General features: G+C 42.1%; 1 protein-coding gene across 1 annotated transcript in view; it reads right to left on the bottom strand.

Moving 5' to 3' along the window:
- Positions 1 to 15,447, bottom strand: part of LOC112959302 (histone-lysine N-methyltransferase SETDB2-like) — a 35,898-nt gene extending 20,451 nt beyond the window's left edge. Inside the window, exons 1-12 of the mRNA XM_026053301.1 lie at positions 15,342 to 15,447; positions 14,390 to 14,452; positions 13,816 to 13,938; positions 10,928 to 10,993; positions 10,069 to 10,171; positions 8,818 to 9,384; positions 7,191 to 7,310; positions 6,059 to 6,228; positions 5,365 to 5,593; positions 3,208 to 3,292; positions 2,124 to 2,232; positions 1,144 to 1,397 (exon numbers count right to left, since the gene is read on the bottom strand). Of these exons, the coding sequence (XP_025909086.1) occupies positions 1,144 to 1,397; positions 2,124 to 2,232; positions 3,208 to 3,292; positions 5,365 to 5,593; positions 6,059 to 6,228; positions 7,191 to 7,310; positions 8,818 to 9,384; positions 10,069 to 10,171; positions 10,928 to 10,993; positions 13,816 to 13,938; positions 14,390 to 14,452; positions 15,342 to 15,357 (1,905 nt within the window). The 5' untranslated portion in view covers positions 15,358 to 15,447. The remainder of the gene's footprint in view (positions 1 to 1,143; positions 1,398 to 2,123; positions 2,233 to 3,207; positions 3,293 to 5,364; positions 5,594 to 6,058; positions 6,229 to 7,190; positions 7,311 to 8,817; positions 9,385 to 10,068; positions 10,172 to 10,927; positions 10,994 to 13,815; positions 13,939 to 14,389; positions 14,453 to 15,341) is intronic.
- Between the last annotated feature and the right edge of the window lie 4,221 nt (positions 15,448 to 19,668).

Here is a 19,668-nt window from a genome sequence, read left to right as displayed (position 1 = left end):
CAGGTCCCTCTGGATGGCAGCACAGCCCTCCGGAGTGTCGGCCACTCCACCCAGCTTGGTGTCATCTGCAAACTTGCTCAGGGGAGCAATTTACTCCATGTATTACTGTACAATTTACTCCATGTATACTATTACTCTATGTAACTATCACTGATTTGTGCTATGACTATCTAAACCATTATCTCTGCCGTTTTATGGAAATACTTTTGCCAAGAAAAATAAARTTCTTTTTATAAAGCTGTTCTCCAACAATCTCTGGTGAGAATTCTTCCACCTCCCTTGCAGGATGAATCACAGACAATCACTAAGTGACAGACATATCACAGTGTCAGTTAGCAGAGCAGCCCTAGGGCAAATAATAGGTGAAATGATTGTGTATTTTGGCAAAGAGGCATGAGACCTAAAGGCCTCTCAGCTGTGTGTAGGAACATGTGATGGTCACAGATGCAGAAGAAAGGTTGGAAGAAGATGAACCACAAATGGCCATCTTACATCTACAATGAAAAATAGCTTATACTATGCTATTGGATGGTTATAAACATATGGAATATCTGTATTTATAGGAAGTTCTTGGGAATTTGTTACTATTTCTGTCAACTCAAAATTGAGAGACACTTACTAAGCAGGTACCTACACAGTATGCAAGATCACGTCCTCAACCCGTGCTAGAACTTCAGGGAAACTGCCTATGATACTGCGCATTTCACCACRGTTTGGAAACAAAAAGTGAAGCAGGGAGAAAAACTTGTGGTTCACTAATATATGAAAAATATGTGAATTTTTGTGAAATATGTAAATATGTGAAAAAAAAAGCCACCCAAACTTCAGGACAGAGATGTCACTTGCAGATACTCCGCTCCTGGGTGGCCAATGCTACTCCCATTACATGTTATGCATCCTAGAGCCTGCATGGCCCAACTGGCTGCTCTGTGACTTTGGCTTGAAGGGAGCCCCACGTCACCTGCCTTGACCTGTGCCCAGCACACGACTGGGTTATGCAAGGACAGACTTTTACAAAAGGTTTCAGGTTTATGTGGATGCATCGTTTATGTATATAAGCCAAAACAACTAAGAGAACAGCTGCAACTTTTTACTTACATTAAGAAAACGACCCACATTTCCTTCTTTTGTGGCATCCAGCACATAAATATTTCCWTCATTAGCATTCTTCGGAAGTGCCTTGTCATCATCAGCCTCCTCACAAAATGCCTTTTGTTTTGACTGCCTGCATCTTTCCTCTTTGCAGTCAGCTTTTTGTGGCACCGTTTGGGACTGCCTCACGGCATGAGCACCCTCCTGAGCCAGGGGCTTCCCTTTGCCTTTTGCACTGTCCTCACCAGCGAGCTCCGTCTGCTCAGTTCGCATCGGATGTTCTTCCTTCTGCTGCTCATCAGACTCTGTCAATAGAAAAGCTATTTTTCAGCATCAGTTTAAAACAAGTCAGCAGCGATGCTAGAGCCCAACACCTTTCCCTTGCTTGGCTCCTAATTCTTACCCACCCACTTTYCTGTGGCCTTCCTTGATATTTACAAGGCCTAAAACAGCTCTGCCCTTCTGCACCTCTCATCACTTGCTGCTGCAATGCCAGAGCACTTGCTCAAGTCCCATGGGAGTAACCTAATCTCTCCCTTCCTTTCAAATTCCACTCCAAACTGTTTTCTTCACGTGACATTTTATCCTCCTTCTCCACCTTTAATTTCACCCTGGAGAATCACAAACTGTACTTAAGACAGAAACAAGACACACATGCAAACAGCATCTGTTTTACACACCCTCTCCTAGTTCAGGCCACTGCTCCTCTGTCTCTGCCACTGTAACCTGTTCTATTTTTGTCGTCTGGAACAYGTACTGGATGTGACAATAACATTTGGCAAGACTGCCTTTTCCAGAACTGCACTCTATTTGAGAATCTGTTCTCAAATACAGTGCAATATAGTGCACTATACACTTGACTGTTCTTGTCACTGTTCAGCATGTCCTGAGCCCAAATTTCCAGGCAAGACACTGCCCTGTAGCAGTTAATGCACTACAATATGCAAGGCAGTATTAACTTCTGCACTGCTTAAGTCTGGCARGGCAGCCCAAGTGTTAGATGAGGTCGTCGTCGTTGTCTGCAAACCTACTTTCTTTTCCTTTCTTTGTTCCAGTGGCGAGTTTTGTTGTGCTTGACTGATGAGGCTGAGAACCATTATCTTCATCAAAGCTGCCGCTGTGCACCAAGGTATCAACTTCCTGTAAGGAGAACGAAAGCTAAGGAAAAAGCTGGGATGTACTGTGGCTGTTTGTAGCCTGGGCTCARTGTGGGAAAGGGTCTGGATTTTAGGGCTCTGGGGTCAAGGATTTAAACCTACTGTAAGGTAGGGATATGACTGAGTTTCAAAAGTCCAAACACTCACTGCAGTACAAGAAACATCTTAATTTTAAGCTATCATTCCTAATATGCTGGAAGGAGGTCCCCACTCAGTGAACCAATTAATAAGTGCTTAAGTCCTAATGACTTCACAGGATCTCTACACAGGTGTACATCAGTTGCTGAACCAAAGCCCAAACAAGGTATTTACAAGGTTTCAATAAAATTAACAGAAATGACAAGATTTCTCCTTTCTCATCCCCAAAAAGGGCAATTAAGGGAGCTCCAGAAAGGACAGCATGGTGGACTGTTCACAGGGAAGGCTAATGCMCATAATCCTGAAGTGCAGTGAAACTCACAGACTGAATTTACCAGCATCACTCCTCTCCACCTATTTCCAGGTAACACTTCACACAAATTCTTCCAGCTGTGCCAATGCATGAGACAACTGCATCCAAATTCTGAGATTTTATTCTCTTTTCTCCCTGCTATGTCATTCTTTGGGGAGACATTAGGAAAATAGCATCACTCAGTGTCCCCACCACTGCAATTAGCTATGTCAGGTGACAGTGATGATGTTTTCCAGAGACYCTTGTAACTGGAGTGGAAGGGAAGAGCAAGGCTGAAGAAAGGAAGGATGTGAAAAAAAATAGATTCTTGGGAAACACGTTGGAGGACTGATAATGTCGAAGGGATGGGATACAGCCTCCAGCACACTAGTGTAGCTTGCAGCATCACACATTCTCATGAAGAAAGTTCATTAGAAATTTTAAAATGTATATTATGAAGAGGTCCAAATTAACATATATTTTCAGCACAATGAAAATGAATTGATTGAAGTCATTCATTATTGTTACCATTTTTAGCTGGTGGTTGTGAAGAACAGCTATTCTAGCTCCGGACCCTCTCATGGCTGCTATATTCAAATTCCTTGGACAAACCCTGTACAGAAAGATCAAAACCAAATTATAGAAGACAAAAAGAACCCGTAAGTGACTCTCACAACACATTTCTCTAACAGTCTTCCTTTCATAAAGAATCTACATCGAAGCTTGCAGTCTTGAGTCACTCTAAGTTCTGCAACTACTAACGCTCAGAAACTCTAAGTTTCTGCAACTGAGGAAATAGGTTCTCAAAGTATTTGTAAAACAAACAAAAACCCCACAGTTCAATCACACTGGCAGAAGCTTGTATATCCTTCCCCGTTTTCATTCTGAGACCCAAATTCTATCCTGTCTTGGCAACCTGATTATTTTATCAGCTCATCTTGGCATACAGAATCTCAGATAGAATTTTGCTTTTTTTTTTTTTTTAAATCAGGGAAAGGTTGAAATAGAATAAGAAGTATATCTGGTTCTAAGAAACATATTTTCAAGACATCAAAGACACATCCACTTTGAYTCTGTTTCAAGTGTTGAAGAAAATACCAACTTCACTTACAATGAGTATGTACAATGTACAATGTCTAGGACTAAGTAATAACTTGTACTCAAGAAAACTTATAACCTTATACATTTATAGACATTTCCTTGCCCTATAAAACATCATGGTATTTCCTTAGGTTATTGATAACAGCAAAAAATGCTACTCCAAGGCGTTCTGAAGATTGAAACCAACTTTTCACATTCAGAAGCTGCAGTGCTCATGTAAGAATGTCACAACTTCTGATGATTGTATTTACTTTGTCCTTTTAAAGGCAACTTGGATGGGTGAATGACATTTAAGAGTAAGCACAAGGTGTAGTCTCAAAGCTTTTTCAGATCAGTTGGCTTATTACTTCTTAAAAGGCAGAATAACACAGGCCATTTTGTCTATGATGTTTTTAAATATTCCACACTTCAAACATTCTTCTTCTCAGAAAGGAGAATTAATGAGACTTAAGGTGGCAGTGTAGTAAACAACTGTACTTCCCTGTAAATTATGTTAAAAGAACTTAGCAGAAGTAAAATCTAGTTAATTGCAGAAAACATAATCTACAACATGATTAATTTTTAGCTTTGCAAGACACTGAAATCAGAAATTGTGAAGCTCGTCTAAAAGAAAGATCTTTCAGTGCAACTAGCAATTTCAGAATAACAGAACAACCAAAAATAGTAAATACTGCCTGTCTCCCTGATGTGTTCTAACCTCCTCTCTGACCCTTCAATGCATGGAGTCAATCTTAGTGTAGCTCCTCACCAACTTTCATCTCTTAAGGGACTGGGTCATTGCCTTGCTCTGATTTAGAATTCTATTCTTCATATCCATTTTTTTTCCTAATAAGAGTTTCTATGCTCTAAAAAGATACAGGTAAGTATTTCAGAAAGTTTCCAGYTGCAGTTTCATGGTGCTTCTCACAGATTCACAAAATGCTCTCATATAAAATTAGCAAAACTTGCAATAGTTTATGGATGGTAAAAAGAAAGTCTTTACAAAGTAGTAAGTAGAGCAGAGAATAAAATTTAGCACAACTCCCCCTTTCCTTGGAGATGGCTGCACAAAGCAATTCGCAAAACCTTTATGGTTGTTTTATGGGCTTTTATATGTTAGGAATTGGAGCTATGAGGCCCTGAACGTAGAATGAAAACAGGATTAYAGCTTTCATGCATAGCACTGCAAAAGCAAGCTGTTGTTAGGCTCTTGCTAGGAAAGAATAGAAGGTTTAGAGATTAGAAGCAAAGGACATGACTGTTACTGGCTACTTTGTAATCAAAGTCATGAAGTATTCCTTAATGATTTCACTTTTCAAATCAGCATGGTGATTCATGCCCTGAACAGACAATTCCACTGTGGAGATGAATGAGATTCACCCAAAATGGCAAGTGATACGCAGGGTAAGGGAAATTAATCTATAGGAATAACCATGTCCCACTAGAAAACAACAACCAGACATTTTAAAATATATTAAAAAAGCAGAGGAAAAAGAACCCACAGCTGAGGACATTCACTTCTACTGTAAGTTTTACAAGAGACTTTCTATAAGAGCAGCATGCAAAAGTTACTTGTGCAACTTATGTTTCCTCTGGTAAACTTACACAGTTGATTTATTTTTATCTGTCACAGTTTGAGATAAAGACTCCTGCTTCTCAAGAACGTGATCTTTGTCAGTCTGCACTAGTTCAACCTCGGAGTCCGAACAGCCACTGTCAAGTTTTCTTTTCTTTGGAAAAAAGCTGTGCTCTCTGTCATTCACAGCACCTTGCTCTTTCAGCTCTTCATCAACACCTCCCGATACTCGAACTTCAGCTCTACTCTTTAATCTGCCTGAAATACAAAAAGAGAAGTGTTTTTTAGTTTGCTTGTTTGCTAACAAGCYAAGTGTGTTAAGCCACAGTCACTACTTCAGCACAAATTAACATTAAGAAACAGATCATTATTTGGGAAAGCAAAATATGAATGTGTTTATACCAACAGAGACAAAGCCCTTGCACTGGATGCACAGACCTGTAAGGGAAAAATCAAAAGTCTGAGACAGGTTTTGCTTGAGAATGGTGTGAATGCTTAGCTGACACCATCACACTGCAGAGTTCTTCAAGGTTCTTCTATTCTTTGGATAATCTGCAAGTCAAGATTACACTGACTCACTTCTAACCCTACAATATTTCCCTGTTGGGTTCTCCAAAAAACAAACAAACAAAAAACCCCCAAAACAGGGCATATCCTACAGTGCCCACAGAAAGAGAAATGTACTAAAAACTTCCACACATCAACTTCCACACATCAACTTACCTGCATAAGTACAAACAAACGTCCCCTTGTCGATATCGTCCAGGCAGCGGACACCCCAGCCCTTCTTCTCTGTGTTGAACACTTGTAACCGGACTTGGATGCCATGCTGCACAACTCTGTTCTGACACATTACCTTGTCACACCTGCATGACACACTGCACTCATAAATTCTGTCAAGAGAGAAAGAAGAAAAAAGCACAGAATTAAACACTGCATTACCACAACAAATTTGCTATTATTAAGTTCTACTCTGAGCACAAATAAAACAGATCACTGAGAAGACAAAGATCCAAGCTGTAGTTGATTGGGCGCAGTGTGCTGGAACTCAGGATTTTCTTGATTCTTGACTCATCAATTTTAAGAGACTGTCAGGCAGATTTTGTGTAAGCAGAGATGAAAAATAAATGTTACCTTTCATTTTATAGGTGGAAATCACAAGATGCAGAAATCTTAGCGGTGCACTTCATTCTATGCTCGAACAGATTTCAGCAAAGAGAGTCTGTCTCTCTGAATTTCATTAGCTGTCGCAAGTTTCAGGATTTACCAAACGCTGCTACAAACCATTCACAACTGTACTTTTTGGGGACTTTTCTTCGGAGATGGGCAACAGTGTTGAGATTCTAGAACAACTTCAAGGGCAGCTTTCATTCTGTATCCCCAACCATAAGCCAACATCACACAGCAAGAAGAGTAGGAAAAGAGGTTCCTTAAACCTATGACTTCAGCCCTTGGCCACTGCAGAGTCATCTTGTACAATTCTTCTAATTCTCTAAAGGGACTGCAGCACACACTGCATTGGGGGCTGCCATCACAGGAGAAACTGGGAGCACTCTTTATTCCTCAAACTCCCTGCACATTCCATCCCAAATTYAGGAAGAGTGGGTTGGCTCTTATACATCTGGCTGGTATTTCCTGGGAACTCTGGTTCTACAGAGCAACTGGCTGGTCAGGTTGCAGGGCAAAAACAAGGGGCACGTGTTTTTTCCCCTCCTTCTTTCATTGTTATATATTGTGTGACGATYTTGTGGCAAACCTCCCTCCATCCCTCTCTGTATGACTGAATGAATGAGCACACTACAGTAAAGATAAAATAACAGCAGAAATATAAAACTATCCATTTTGTGTTTCTTACCCACTAGGAACAGGTCCCTCCAGTCTTTTATAATTGTATCCACAAGATGTTTTAGTATTCGGAGATGGAGAAATTGTGCTACAGCCTCTTGTAGTTAGCTGMAGGCATGCACATTTTGACCTAGAAGATGGACAGTAAAACATCATACAGGAATCTAAATGTATTCAGAGCAGTGTAAGTAAATTAAAATACAGTTCATTTAAAATAAATGTGCCTGACTGTATGTTTCCCCACCCACTCGATACCCTGCCAGCTTCCTTGTTCCTTTTCTGGTCATATGTGCTTTACAACCTGTAATTGTTTGCTGCTGCTTTTTCTTTTTACCTGTCATGTTTCTCCCCCTTTTTCCCCTCATTTTAATTCCAAGCTTTGTAAAAGGGCCATGCAAACAACTTAACAGKGACAGACACCAATTATGAACGAGACATTGTCAAATGGACTGAATGAACAAGTGAAAAATCCCTGGTTCTGACACAGCACCCCAATCTGGTGAAGTAGTCTTCATCAGCTTCCTCCCCACCTCTTCCCTAGAAGTGAAGAACTTTACCATGCACATGGGAGAACTCCTACACTGACACTATCTGCACCATCTTGTGTCACCGCAGCTCCAAAGACTTACAATGTTGGTTATTTTTCTACAAATAGCAGCAGACCAGAGCCTGACCCCCACAGCTCCACATCTCAACTCTTGGGAAACTTCAGTGTGTGGAAGGAGCCTGCTATGTGCTTGCTGCTCCCCACTGCTYAGCTGAAACTAAACAACTTGAATTACTGAAGCTTCATTATTCTGGGCAGTGATCTCAAAATTTGCTGGGCATGGACAATACTGCAAACCAGCAGGTGCAATGGCTCTAGTGGTCAAGAATCTAACTGGATTCAAAAACAACAAAGGTAACAACTACAGGCAGAGATGGTGTTGAAGACAAACACCCCTCCTGAAAACAGGCAAGATTTTCATTAAATTTGCATGAAGCTGTGTCAGCTTCCTCCAGAATAACATGTCATTCAACTACTGGGCTTTGGAAAAAGACAGCAACGCAAAACACTGTTTCAATAGGTGATGAGCTCTGTGATCACAGGGTTTCATGGTTCCTGTTTAGGAGAGATGGGATTGAGAGGTTGTGAACAGAGATGCCCTCTTTGCCCTCCATAACAGTCTATGTCTGGAATAATCTCACCTCACCAGGCTGCCCCAACTCAGCTCCAATAGCTCCTGAAAAGGAAGATGCAGCAGAAATTGGCATGCAGGATCCTTTCATGCCTGCCAGGAGAATGAGCCTTCCTCAACTTGCCCAAGTATCTCCTTCACTCCCACCCCAAAATCAAGGTATCTATTTGCCAGCTCTGCTTGGAGGAGAAGAGGCATTGACAATTTGGGCAGAAAAGGAAAGGAACATAATAATTCCATGACTTGGTCACTTCCTTTCCTACAACTGGGACTGCGCAGCAGCAGCACCCAAGTTTTGGAGAAGCCACAGGCATAGCAGTGTCAGTCATGACAGAGTCTGGTACAAAACAGCTACTGCAGATACCACAGCAGTGGCAGTTGTTCRTGATTTGCCACCCATTGGTAATGTCACCTTGCTGTTGCCACATTACTTATTTGATATCAGATGCTTCAACCTACCTATCAATGCAGCCATCTGTACAATCACAGGAGTCAACAAACATGCTGGAGAAATTGTTGAGATAATATCCACGTGGCCATGATGCCCTCCGGTATTTAAAATAGGGCAACCTCGCACGGTCGATATCGTTGGAGAAGGAAATAGGCACRGACTCAGCTCCATTGCTAATGTCAAACTCGAACACTAGCGGGTCGACATTTACAGTGTTYCGGCACAACAGTACGTACGTGTTGAAAGAGAAGTGATCAATAAATAAGAAATTGCACTCTGTTTCAAACAGATAACGCTGCACGTCTTTAAAGCTTCTCAGACTCCTTCCGCAGGGAGCTTTGTAATTCACATCCAGGGATTTTGAGAGGCAGTCAGCTTTTGAGTGTCGTCTTTGGAAGTGAAACAGAATTGGTATCTTAAGAGGATTTTCACCCTTGTAGGAGTTTAGTGGTCTCTTGGCAAGACATGCACTAGAACACTCGTGWTTCTGATACTGCAGTTTTAGAGGTAACTTTTGTATTTCACTAAGTGCTTCTGYGTTCTCTGAATCTGATTTCGCCTTCTGCTCCTTTTTGCTGTTTGGAATAATAAATAACAAAACAAGAAAACTGCATCTCAGACAACCAGTAAAGCACTCAATCTTTTAGCAGTTCAACTACTATTAGTATAGAAAGAATCAGCCCACTGCTAAAAGGCTAAAGGCTTCCATGAATTACTATTTGCACTATGTTGCCATTCTGACACCATATGGAAGTATTCACGAAGTATTCACATGAGGGATAAAAGGCCTGTGAAGAACTTAAATAAAAAATATTGAAATTTTATTCTTACACACAAATGATATCTTTACCCTCACTTTCCATGTCAGTACCTGAGATATGGAGAAACATTTGCCCAATAGCCACAGTCTGTGAAAGACCTGAGAACTGAACTCAAAAGTTTAAAGTTGTGTCCTGTCCTCCCCATTCTGCCCCAATAATCTGCGTGGTATTTGTGGATCTCCATTTACAGTCCAATGCTCTGTTTTATTCTGCTGTGTTCTCAAAGGCAGATCTGAATCAAGACTACTCAAAAACTCAGGCTCTCCACGTGGGCCACTTAAAAATCTTCCTCTTTGAAAAATGTCAGGATTCAAAACAAGGTTTAAAACAATAAAAGAAAATTCCTTCCTTAGAGCTAATAACTCTCTTAAGTACAATAAAGACTATGTTAAACAGCGAACTTTGCTAAATGGGAATAAAAATGTGAAATAGACCAACCTGTGAGAGCTTTCTACTGAGTTTGCAGCATTCTTATCTGTAAGCATAGCCTGCTGTTTGAGCTTGTGTTCCTGTTTATCATGTCCATCAAAGACATTATTTACTGAAAAAAACAGAATACAAGCAAAAAACTTATGCAATCCACATTCAATTTATAATTGAAGCTATTTTAAGTTACTAAACAGGTACTGTCAAAATACACTAAAGACAACGTACCACTGAACCACAGCTAACAAAGAACATACTGACAAGGTGCTCTACTGTAAAGCAGCTACCACTTAAAACCTACACAAAAGCCAGCTGTTTGCATATAGGTGTGCAAGCAAGAGAGTCTCTCAGAGTCTGTCTGTCCCTCATTAAGTTGTCCCATGTAGCTTTTAAGTTTGTGCATATTGTTGTTATAGAAGCACACAGATACAAGGCAGGTATGATAGATTTCTCTTCATTACAGGTTCACAGATTTCTCTTCCTAGATTTCTCTTCATTATCTGAGGTAAAAGGAAGTCAGGGTTTTGGTGAGTGAAGCCACCCCACGGAACATGCACTTTGGACAATCTGGAGAGAATGGAGAAACACACAAGCCAATCCTACTTGCAGCCAGCTCAGGTCCATCAGAGATTAACAGCCCCAACCCCATATTGTTCAGGTAAAATTAGATAAAAGCCACACAGAGGCATGTATATCACAAAAGTGAATACCCAGGTAAGAGTGACCAGTGCAGAGGACCTGAAGAAACTAATAACTACATTTTTTTCCAGATCTATTTTACTGTTCTCAGTTAAAGGAAATAAGCTCCTGCTGAGTAAAACAAAATAAAATAGAGTCACATATTGACTAAATACAATCAAGATGCTCATACCTTCTGTTGTGGTTAAGAGAGTGCTTAGATTAGCTTGATTCACCAAAGTCCAAGCCTGGCAACAATCTACATAAAACAGTACAAATGCGAGGTTTAATTTAAGTAATGACAATAAGGACAGTGATAAAAGGAACCACTGAAAGCTTCAGACCTCCTAAAAACATCTCTTTCTCCCCTATGCTAGTCTACAACCATGTAACAGTCAGGTTGTCAGCAACCTTTTACACCTCAGTCCAAAACAGACTCATCTACAATTCACAGTAAAATTACAGCTCCCTTTAGCAATCGTGAATCAGCACTGAACATCCTCTCGCTTTCAGAAAGCTTCCAGAATATAGTTTCCAAATGCACACAGTCCGTCAGCCTCCAATCTTAGTAAGGCATGTAATAAAATTTAGTACAATCTTTCTCTTTGTCACCAATCTAGTAATCTTCCAGCTAAGAAGGGCTAGATCTGGTTGGACCAAATTAATAGTACTGCTAAACTGGCGAAAACGGCCTTCAGATTAAAAAAAAAAAAAAAAAGAAAAAAAAAAAAAAAAAGGAGACTAGTTCTGCCTCAATGCAGTTCCCCATTTAATAAACATCATAAAGGAGCAGCCAAACACCAGTAAAATTCCTGCTAATATTTTAGTCTGAAATCTTTACAGAACAGATCATCGGGAAAGTTCACATTTATGTATGTCACAGATCCATTCCATTAATAGGGGCATTAAGGTTCAATTTTTAGCTATGCACTTCTCTAATACTTTGTCACAATCAAGATGTGGGAGCTTGATCACACAAAAAATACTGCATTATTAAATTCAGCAGTATAACAGAGTATGCAGCTACACTAGTTAAAAAGTATCTTAACACTTCTGTACTTTCTCCTGCACATAAAAAGCACTAAGATGAATAGATTACACCTACAGTGGTAACTGAATAAAAAAGTCATATACCTAAATTAAATAATAAAATCAAATCAAATCAAATCAAAGAGGAACAATTGCAATGCTCAGGCCCATGAAGCTTCTGATCTTAACATAAATAAGAAAAACACGTTTTAGTGGAAATCAGCAACAATCCTATAAGGCATTTCTGTCAGATTTTCCCAGCAAAGTTTCAAGCTATATTACTGTCTCCAAAGCTAAACACTTCAAGACATCCATACAAAACCATTCAAGTAACTGAGATCATCCTCAAACATCCTTCAGACAGAAGTTTGCAGACGACACCAAGTTGGGTGGAGTGGCCGACACTCCGGAGGGCTGTGCTGCCATCCAGAGGGACAGGCTGCAGAGTTGGGCAAAGAGGAACCTCATGAGGTTCAGTAAGGACAAGTGCAGGGTCCTGCACCTGGGGAGGAATAACCCCCTACAGATTAGGGGTCGACCTGCTGGAGAGCAGCTCCACGGAGAGGGACCTGGGAGTCCTGGTTGACACCAAGTTAACCATGAGGCAGCAGTGCCCTCGTGGCCAAGAAGGCCAATGGGATCCTGGCTGCATCAGGAGGATGTTGCCAGCAGGTCRMGGGAGGTGATYCTGCCCCTCTMYTCRGCTCTGGTGAGGCCGCACCTGGAGTAYTGKGKGCAGTTCTGGGCTCCCCAGTATAAGAGGGATGTGGAGCTTCTRGAGAGGGTCCAGCGAATTGCAACYARGATGATTAAGGGAATGTAACATCTCTYGTATGAGGAAAGACTGAGTGARCTGGGCCTGTTTTCTCTGGAGAAGAGAAGGCTCAGAGGGGATATGATCAATATGTATAAGTTCATGGAGGGAGAATGCAGGGAGGAAGGGGACAAGCTGTTTTCATTGGTGGCCAGCGATAGGATGAGGGGAAATGGCCATAAGCTGAAACACAGGAAGTTCCATCTCCAGGTGAGGAGSAACTTCTTYMCTGTKAGGGTGACAGAGCAGTGGAACAGGCTGCCCAGGGAGGTTGTGGAGTCTCCTTCTCTGGAGGTCTTCAAAACCCACCTGGATGCTGCCCTGTGCCACATGTTGTAGGTGTGCCTGCTTGAGCAGGAAGGTTGGACTAGATGATCTCTAGAGGTCCCTTCCAACCTTGAATATTCTGTGATTCTGTGATCCTGAAAAGCTAAAACTTCTGAAGATAAACAAAAGCACAGCACTACATACACTTTTCAGGAATAAACTTTTCACCTCTGTGTGATTAATAACTATACATTGTTCGAAAATATATAAGGGCAAAAAGTGAGAATGGCCAAATATGCCTGAAAGGGTCTGTTTCTGTTTATTTTAATAACCAATGATGATTTTTAAAACAACTTCTGATAAGAAAGAAAAAACCTCTTGCAGCTGGACAGACAAAAGTAGTGAAGAATTTGAAACAGTGGGTTTAGCCCAAGGACAAGCAGGGTCCATTCACTATTTATGAAGAATTAAATAAGTAACTAACATGACCATGAATAATTGATTGGATGAGCTGCTGTGGCAGAGCCTGCCTTCCTTTCGGACACAAAATTTTACGTATGTGTCTAGAAGTACAGCTGAAGCATTTTGTGCTTTATCCAAACATAAAATTTAGTAGCTTCCTTATGAATGCAGTYTTGCTGCACAGCAGTGTACTGTACATGATGTACTATGTTTAAAAGAACAAGCAAGCAAGCAAGCAAACACAGACGACTCCTCAGACAGCTTGGCACCTTTTATTTATCTGCTCAAGTCTTTTTTTTTTTGAGGTGAGAACATTTGTGATCAAGTCATACTTCTCTATACTGCATTGAGGTTGAGTTACCTTCTAGAGTTCTCTCTGTTCAAGTATGTCATTTATTAAGTAATTTAAACACACAGATATCTGAATAGTGGCAAATATCATACAGGCTGATATGACGTAGGCTATACCTTGATCCCAGTCCTGCTCAATTATTGCAATGATTTCAAACCTTGGTTTGTGGCAGTTCCATCCTTGATCTTTTGCTTCAGCACCAGCAGCACATTTTGCAACTGCTCAAATATAAAGTCCACTCTTGCACCTCCCATTTGTGTCCAAAACGTCTTCAGATCACCTGAAATTAAAAATTCTACTTACAARTCTGTGCAACTTCCCTGGAGCCTAAGCATACAATATCTCTGGGTAGACATTTTGAAGACTCACGCTCATTTCAACAATCAGGTGCTTGTCCTTGTGAAAGATCAGTCAGGACACTATTTTTTTAGGTTTGTAGATTTTAAAATTAATTCCTAAATCTAATGAGAAAAAAAATTTAATAGGCGTATCCTCCTTCAATCACATAAGCTGACTGCCCTGTCCTGTGGTTTTCTTTAACTATGTTTTCCAGGGAAGGTAATATTAAAAATACTTTCAGATAAAGTAGTTCGGTAAAATTTCTTTACCAACTACTATGAGCTATAGTAATTTATATGACCTTTATATCATATCTTCTTCCTTCACTAGGGATATTTATAAAGAATATATTTTGTATAAAGAGCTTAAAAAAAAGAATTCCCGGACATTACCTTCAAGAGCCTTTTCAGTAGCACTGGTGAGGTTCTCCACTTTAAGGCCGTCTGGAGACACTGCTGGAGGACCAGAAGAGAAAACACCAAGGAAATTAAAATCTGTATAGCTATGTACTTTTCCTAAACATCTCCAAATAAACATCTACAGTAGGTATCAGTAAGAGCACTCGGTGAGACAGCACTATTGGAAGAACACTCGTTCCACTTAAGACCCACAGAAATCACACATCTGGCAGAGCAGTCTTGTTAAGGCCCAACAAAACAACACTTGAAAAAAAACCCATTGAAATACATATGTGTGTGTATATATATATGCAATATATATAGTCCAAAGAGAATTCCTTAATACAACAAAAGCATAAGTCTTTCATGAGATGACTCACACTTTCCCACATGTCAGTTGAGGCTATATAATCTCTTACATTTTTCAATTAAAACAAAGAAGAGTGCAGGAATTTAAGGAAAAATTTCTTGACAGCCAGCGTGACAGAGCCCTGGTACAGRCTGCCAGGAGAGGTTGTGGAATCTCCTTCTCTGGAGATATTAAAGGCCCGCTTGGATGCAGCCCTGTGCCACGTGCTCTAGGTGATCCTGCGTGTGCAGGSGGTTGGACTAGATGATTTCTAAAGGTCCCTTCCAACCTTAATGATCCTACAATTCTACACTGCAAATAAAGCTGTACTGAAACCAAACTAATTTACCTAGGAAGAAGACTTTGCTACAGAAAAAAAAAATCTGGGTCTCTCACAGCACATGCCAAAGAACATATTTGGCTTTAGCTGAGTAACTGGGTGTTTTCAAGGTGGTATAATCTACTTCGACTCATTCTAGCACGGGAATTTTGCCCTGGGAGAACAGATCAAGTGACGGCTGCCTAATCCTAGAGGGGTTTCTGCCTGCTGCCCAAAGCATTTTATTTATTTGCACATTTACTCATGTTTCGGCTTACTTCTCTGCGCCTCCATGCTGCGGGGCGGCTGCGCGGGGACCGCTTCTCTCCTTCCTCAGCGGGTGCCTCACGGGCGGCATGGGGAGAACCGCATTAAACCTCGTCGTGTCGTGGCCTGTCGTGTCGTGGCCTGTCGTGTCGTGGCCTGTCGCGTCACCTCGCCGCCACCCCCGCCACCCGTAACCCGCGCAGGTACCTGCGGGCGGTGCCGCTACCTCCCGGAGCAGCCACGCTCCCCCCGCCCCCCACACTCCGACCGTTAACGGTCCAGGCTCCAACCGCCTCAACCGCCTCAACCGCCGAACCCTGCCGCTGCCCCGCCCCCACCGCGCCTGCGCGCGGCGCCCCCTCCCTCAGCGCTTTGGACAGCTGTGCGCAGGCGCGGGGCGGGCCCAGGCCCTACGAGCGAATGGCTGTGGAGAGGAGGCGGGCCAGCCGCGAACGCACGTGAGGTTTGCTTGGTCGCTATTGGCTGCGACGCCGTGTCGTCATCGACAGCGCTGGCGCTGGCTAATGACGCCACGGGGGAGGGGAGAGAGCTCAGGCTGCGGGCGGTGCGTCCGCCATGTTGGGCGGTGAGCGGGGGGCGGGGCGCGGCGCGTTGCCGCCCGGCGGGGGTCGCTGCGGGGCCGCCGCCATTTTGTTAGAGGGAGCGCGCTGCGGGAGGGGGGATGTAGGGCGGGGATAGAGCCGGGTTAGGGGGCCGAGCTGCCCGGGTGGGCGCTGGGGGCGAGAGGAGAGAGACCTGGGTCAGGGAGCTGGCCCCTCCGCAGTGTTGGGGTGTCCACGGGGCCATTTGGGGGCTGCTGAGGCCCCTCTTTGGGATGGGGGTTGTGCCCCTCTTGTGGGGAAGCAGTGCTGGCCAAGGGGTCCCACAGCCTCCTGGGCTCATGGGGGTGCAGAGTGAGTAAAGGCCGCGGGCTGAGGGGTGTTCAGGCTCTTGTCCAAGCCTTTAATGCTCAGCTCCCAGTGGTGAGTGAGTGAATTACCCAGCTCCACTGCTGGTTCCCCAAATTGGCCTTTGTCACTGCAAGTGGTTGTGGCCGCGTTACACAAAATGCTAAATTACCACAGTAGTTCTGGTGCAGACTTTATCATAAAGTTTTTACTGCCCTGAGAAACCAAGGCAGTGTTGCTCTCTTTAAGTGTTTCAGCAATAACTGCCCAGAGTGGTTTTTCCAATGGGCAAAAATCAAAACGCTCCTAGAAAAGGTATATGCTTGAGTTGAATGTTTGGTGTGTTTTAAGGGAAGGTCACATGCACAGCTGTGAGTTTTGTCACACCTGTGAACTGGAGAGGAACCCAACATGCTCAAATCACAGTCTAAGTGTTTACAATCATGCGGGGATTGCTAGAAATACTTTGATAGTTGGGGGAGGGTGTAGGAATTAAATTTATCTGCATGGAATGCGATGTTTATATGACTAGGAGCCCTAGTCAGACCCAGGATACTCGGAAGATTTTTGATGTTCAGCATCTGCTTTGTACTTTTATAAAACCTTTTACGTGTTTACATAGGCCTGCCTACATCTGCGCCTGTGTTTGAAGTTGACTGATTAGCCCATGAGAACTGGGTAACTCCGCTGTGCAGACAGAAGTGGGACGAGCAACAATAGCTTTGTTGGGAACAGCTCAGCACTGTGAATGTGCTGATGAATCTCCAAATAAAAACAGTTCTCTGCATTTTAAAAAGAGAGATTTCTCTCCCATAATAGTTTATTTTGAAGCTGAGTACATGCTTTTCTTGTTCTCAGAACATAACTGCATTATATACTGATGACTGCCTGTTAAGTAATTTTATTTTACTGAATTATTAATATATGTGCCTGTGCAAGTGAATGGTGAGTGTTATGAAACACAGTTGCGAAACATATGCAAGGAATGTACCAAATGCGGAGAAGATGGACCAGTCATTGTAATGACTGCAATATTTAGAAGTTAATTTAAAAGATTTATGCATAACTTAAGTTCCTCCTCCTTTAAATAAATGTCTTCCTTAAGTATTGTGCTTGTTTGCATGCTTTGAAATGATTAGCACTGCCCAGCAATGCAGGAGGTGGCATARCCCGCCTTCATAAGCAATGGATGTTGTTAAATACCATATTTATGCTTGGGTAGCAGGACTGCACATACGCCCGTTTGCCTGATATGATCAGGAAATAATTCGTTGTTTATGATGATTTAGTTGTCACACGCCTCATGTTCATGAGGAGCAAATGGACCTGAGTTTTTTGGGGGGGATTATAATTCACTGTAATACAAGCACTGGGAATCTGGCCGTGAAGCCCGCTTCACTTCTGAGCAGCTGCAGAGTTACCAGGCAAACTAAGACGTTCCCTTTGCTTGCCAATGCCTGAGCAAGCTGCTGGAGGTTGTTCCTTTTACTGTGATGGGATCTGTTCTGTCTGTCAGTAACTGAATATCACAGGGGTCAGTGTTGATTATTCACTGTGAAGCCTGTCCTCGGGAAAGGGAACAGGCAGATGCCAGCGCAGTTTTTGGAGACTGCTGCAGGGAATTTACTAAAATGGAATTGGGAACTGATTGAAATGAGTCTTCCCATTATTTATATGTGTTAATGTGTTACAGTGGATGAAAATGCAATTTCTGTATTTTAGTGCAGAGGACGTACAGTGATGCAAATGCTTGGCTGAAATTGTGTTATTTCATGTTTTTGTTGGCTAAAAATTATTTATTTAAAAATAATCTCCTGTGGGGAGAAGTTAGAAAAGCATGACTATGTACCTCAGACAAGAGGAACAAGAGGCAAATGGCAATATAGTTTGCTTTTTCATTGTAAGGAGAGAGAAACGTGCTTTTCTTAAAGATTAGTAATACCTAAGTTTCATTGTCTTTGCTGACAGGCTTTCTACAACATAGCAGTAAATTGTAGTAGAGGTTCTTCCAAGACCTGTAAGATGCTGAAGCTCATAAAAGCTGCTGATCTGACGTGCCAGTAACCTTCATTTCCAAACCCAGAGCCCTCCTCTAGCAGCAGGGTAAGTGTCTTGGGGACTTTCCCACCAGCTTTTGCGATGAAGACCTGAAGGTGAGGACAGCCAGTTCCACAGGCCCATGCGTTTGTTAACACCTTCGTTATGACSAGCAGCCAAAGGGCTGGCTCCCCCAGTGAATGGCACTATTCATTGATTTGCTGAATTATGCTTTTGTATTATGCAGTTCTAGTCGTGTTTAGAGACTTCAGCTGAATAATTGCATAGACATGCACAGAAGAATGGCTCCTTTGAGTGGAAGGGGATGAATTTGGCCTTAAAGGGTTCATCTCTTCCACTGCTGTTCTCTTGGGATTTTTTTTTTTAATTACCTTGAATACAAGAAGATGTGGGAGTATCTTCATGTGGCCAGATAGGGTTGGGTGACCTATAGAGAGAGCAGTCAGACTGCAGACAGTAAAAGCAATCAAAGCCATAGATGTTTGAGCACTCATTCTATCAAATTGCAAATTTAACATGCCATTTTCAGTTATTGCACTGGTTAGTTTAAATATGGTTTATATGCAGTCCCTTATTCACCCATCCATTTTGACTGCGAGATTTTTTGGGAAACGTGCCCTCCTCTCCTTTTTTTTAATAGGCTGTCTACTTCTTTACAAAATACTGTCACTTAGGAATTGGGTTATCCCAGAAGTTTAGCCAGAAAACGTAATACCTACAGAGAAGATTAATACACACTTTCATAAATATTGCTTACAAATTTGACTTAGAGACCGTTTACAGGTCCTCAGTGTTCCTTGTTATTTTGTTGCTATTCCATATGTATTCAATTTTAGGTATACATTGGTTATTTGGATGTTAAATTTTGCCAGATACTCTGTGAAAGAAAGGGGAGATKGGTGATCTTTGAGAAGCCATTTTGCCTGTAAAATGATTTTTGTTCTACCCATGGTCTAAGCATGCTTGCATTCCTGTCAGATATGAGTCAAACAACTTGTCTGGTCATTTGAGAAATGAAGCTTCTAAAACGCTAGAATGTTGACGGTCCTAAGGGAAGCTTAAAACACCCAGACTGGCCATGAAAAGCAAGGCAAAATTCGTGTCACTGCTTGGGACAATAGCTGCCTTTCATGWTGAGGACCCAGATAGCTGTTAATGACCAGTGAGCTTGAGGGTTTGGGCATCTGCCCAATATGCTGAACTCTTAACCATTCTCTAGCTGTCATATCTTTCTAGGTCTGAATTTGGAGCCTGGTAATGTAATGGATTTTGCCTGTAAGGATTGCGTATGAAGTAGTAGAAGTTTCCTTTAAGCTATATTTCTGTCTTAGAGTGGCAGTATTGTCTGCCAGCAGAGATACTGGGCAAGTTA

Source organism: Nothoprocta perdicaria, unplaced genomic scaffold (genome assembly GCF_003342845.1).
Source record: "Nothoprocta perdicaria isolate Ctin4 unplaced genomic scaffold, notPer1 scaffold_98, whole genome shotgun sequence".
In the NCBI taxonomy this organism is placed as follows: Eukaryota; Metazoa; Chordata; class Aves; order Tinamiformes; family Tinamidae; genus Nothoprocta; species Nothoprocta perdicaria.
Note: the sequence above shows the minus strand (reverse complement) of the source record. Positions and strands in the feature narration are given on the sequence as shown.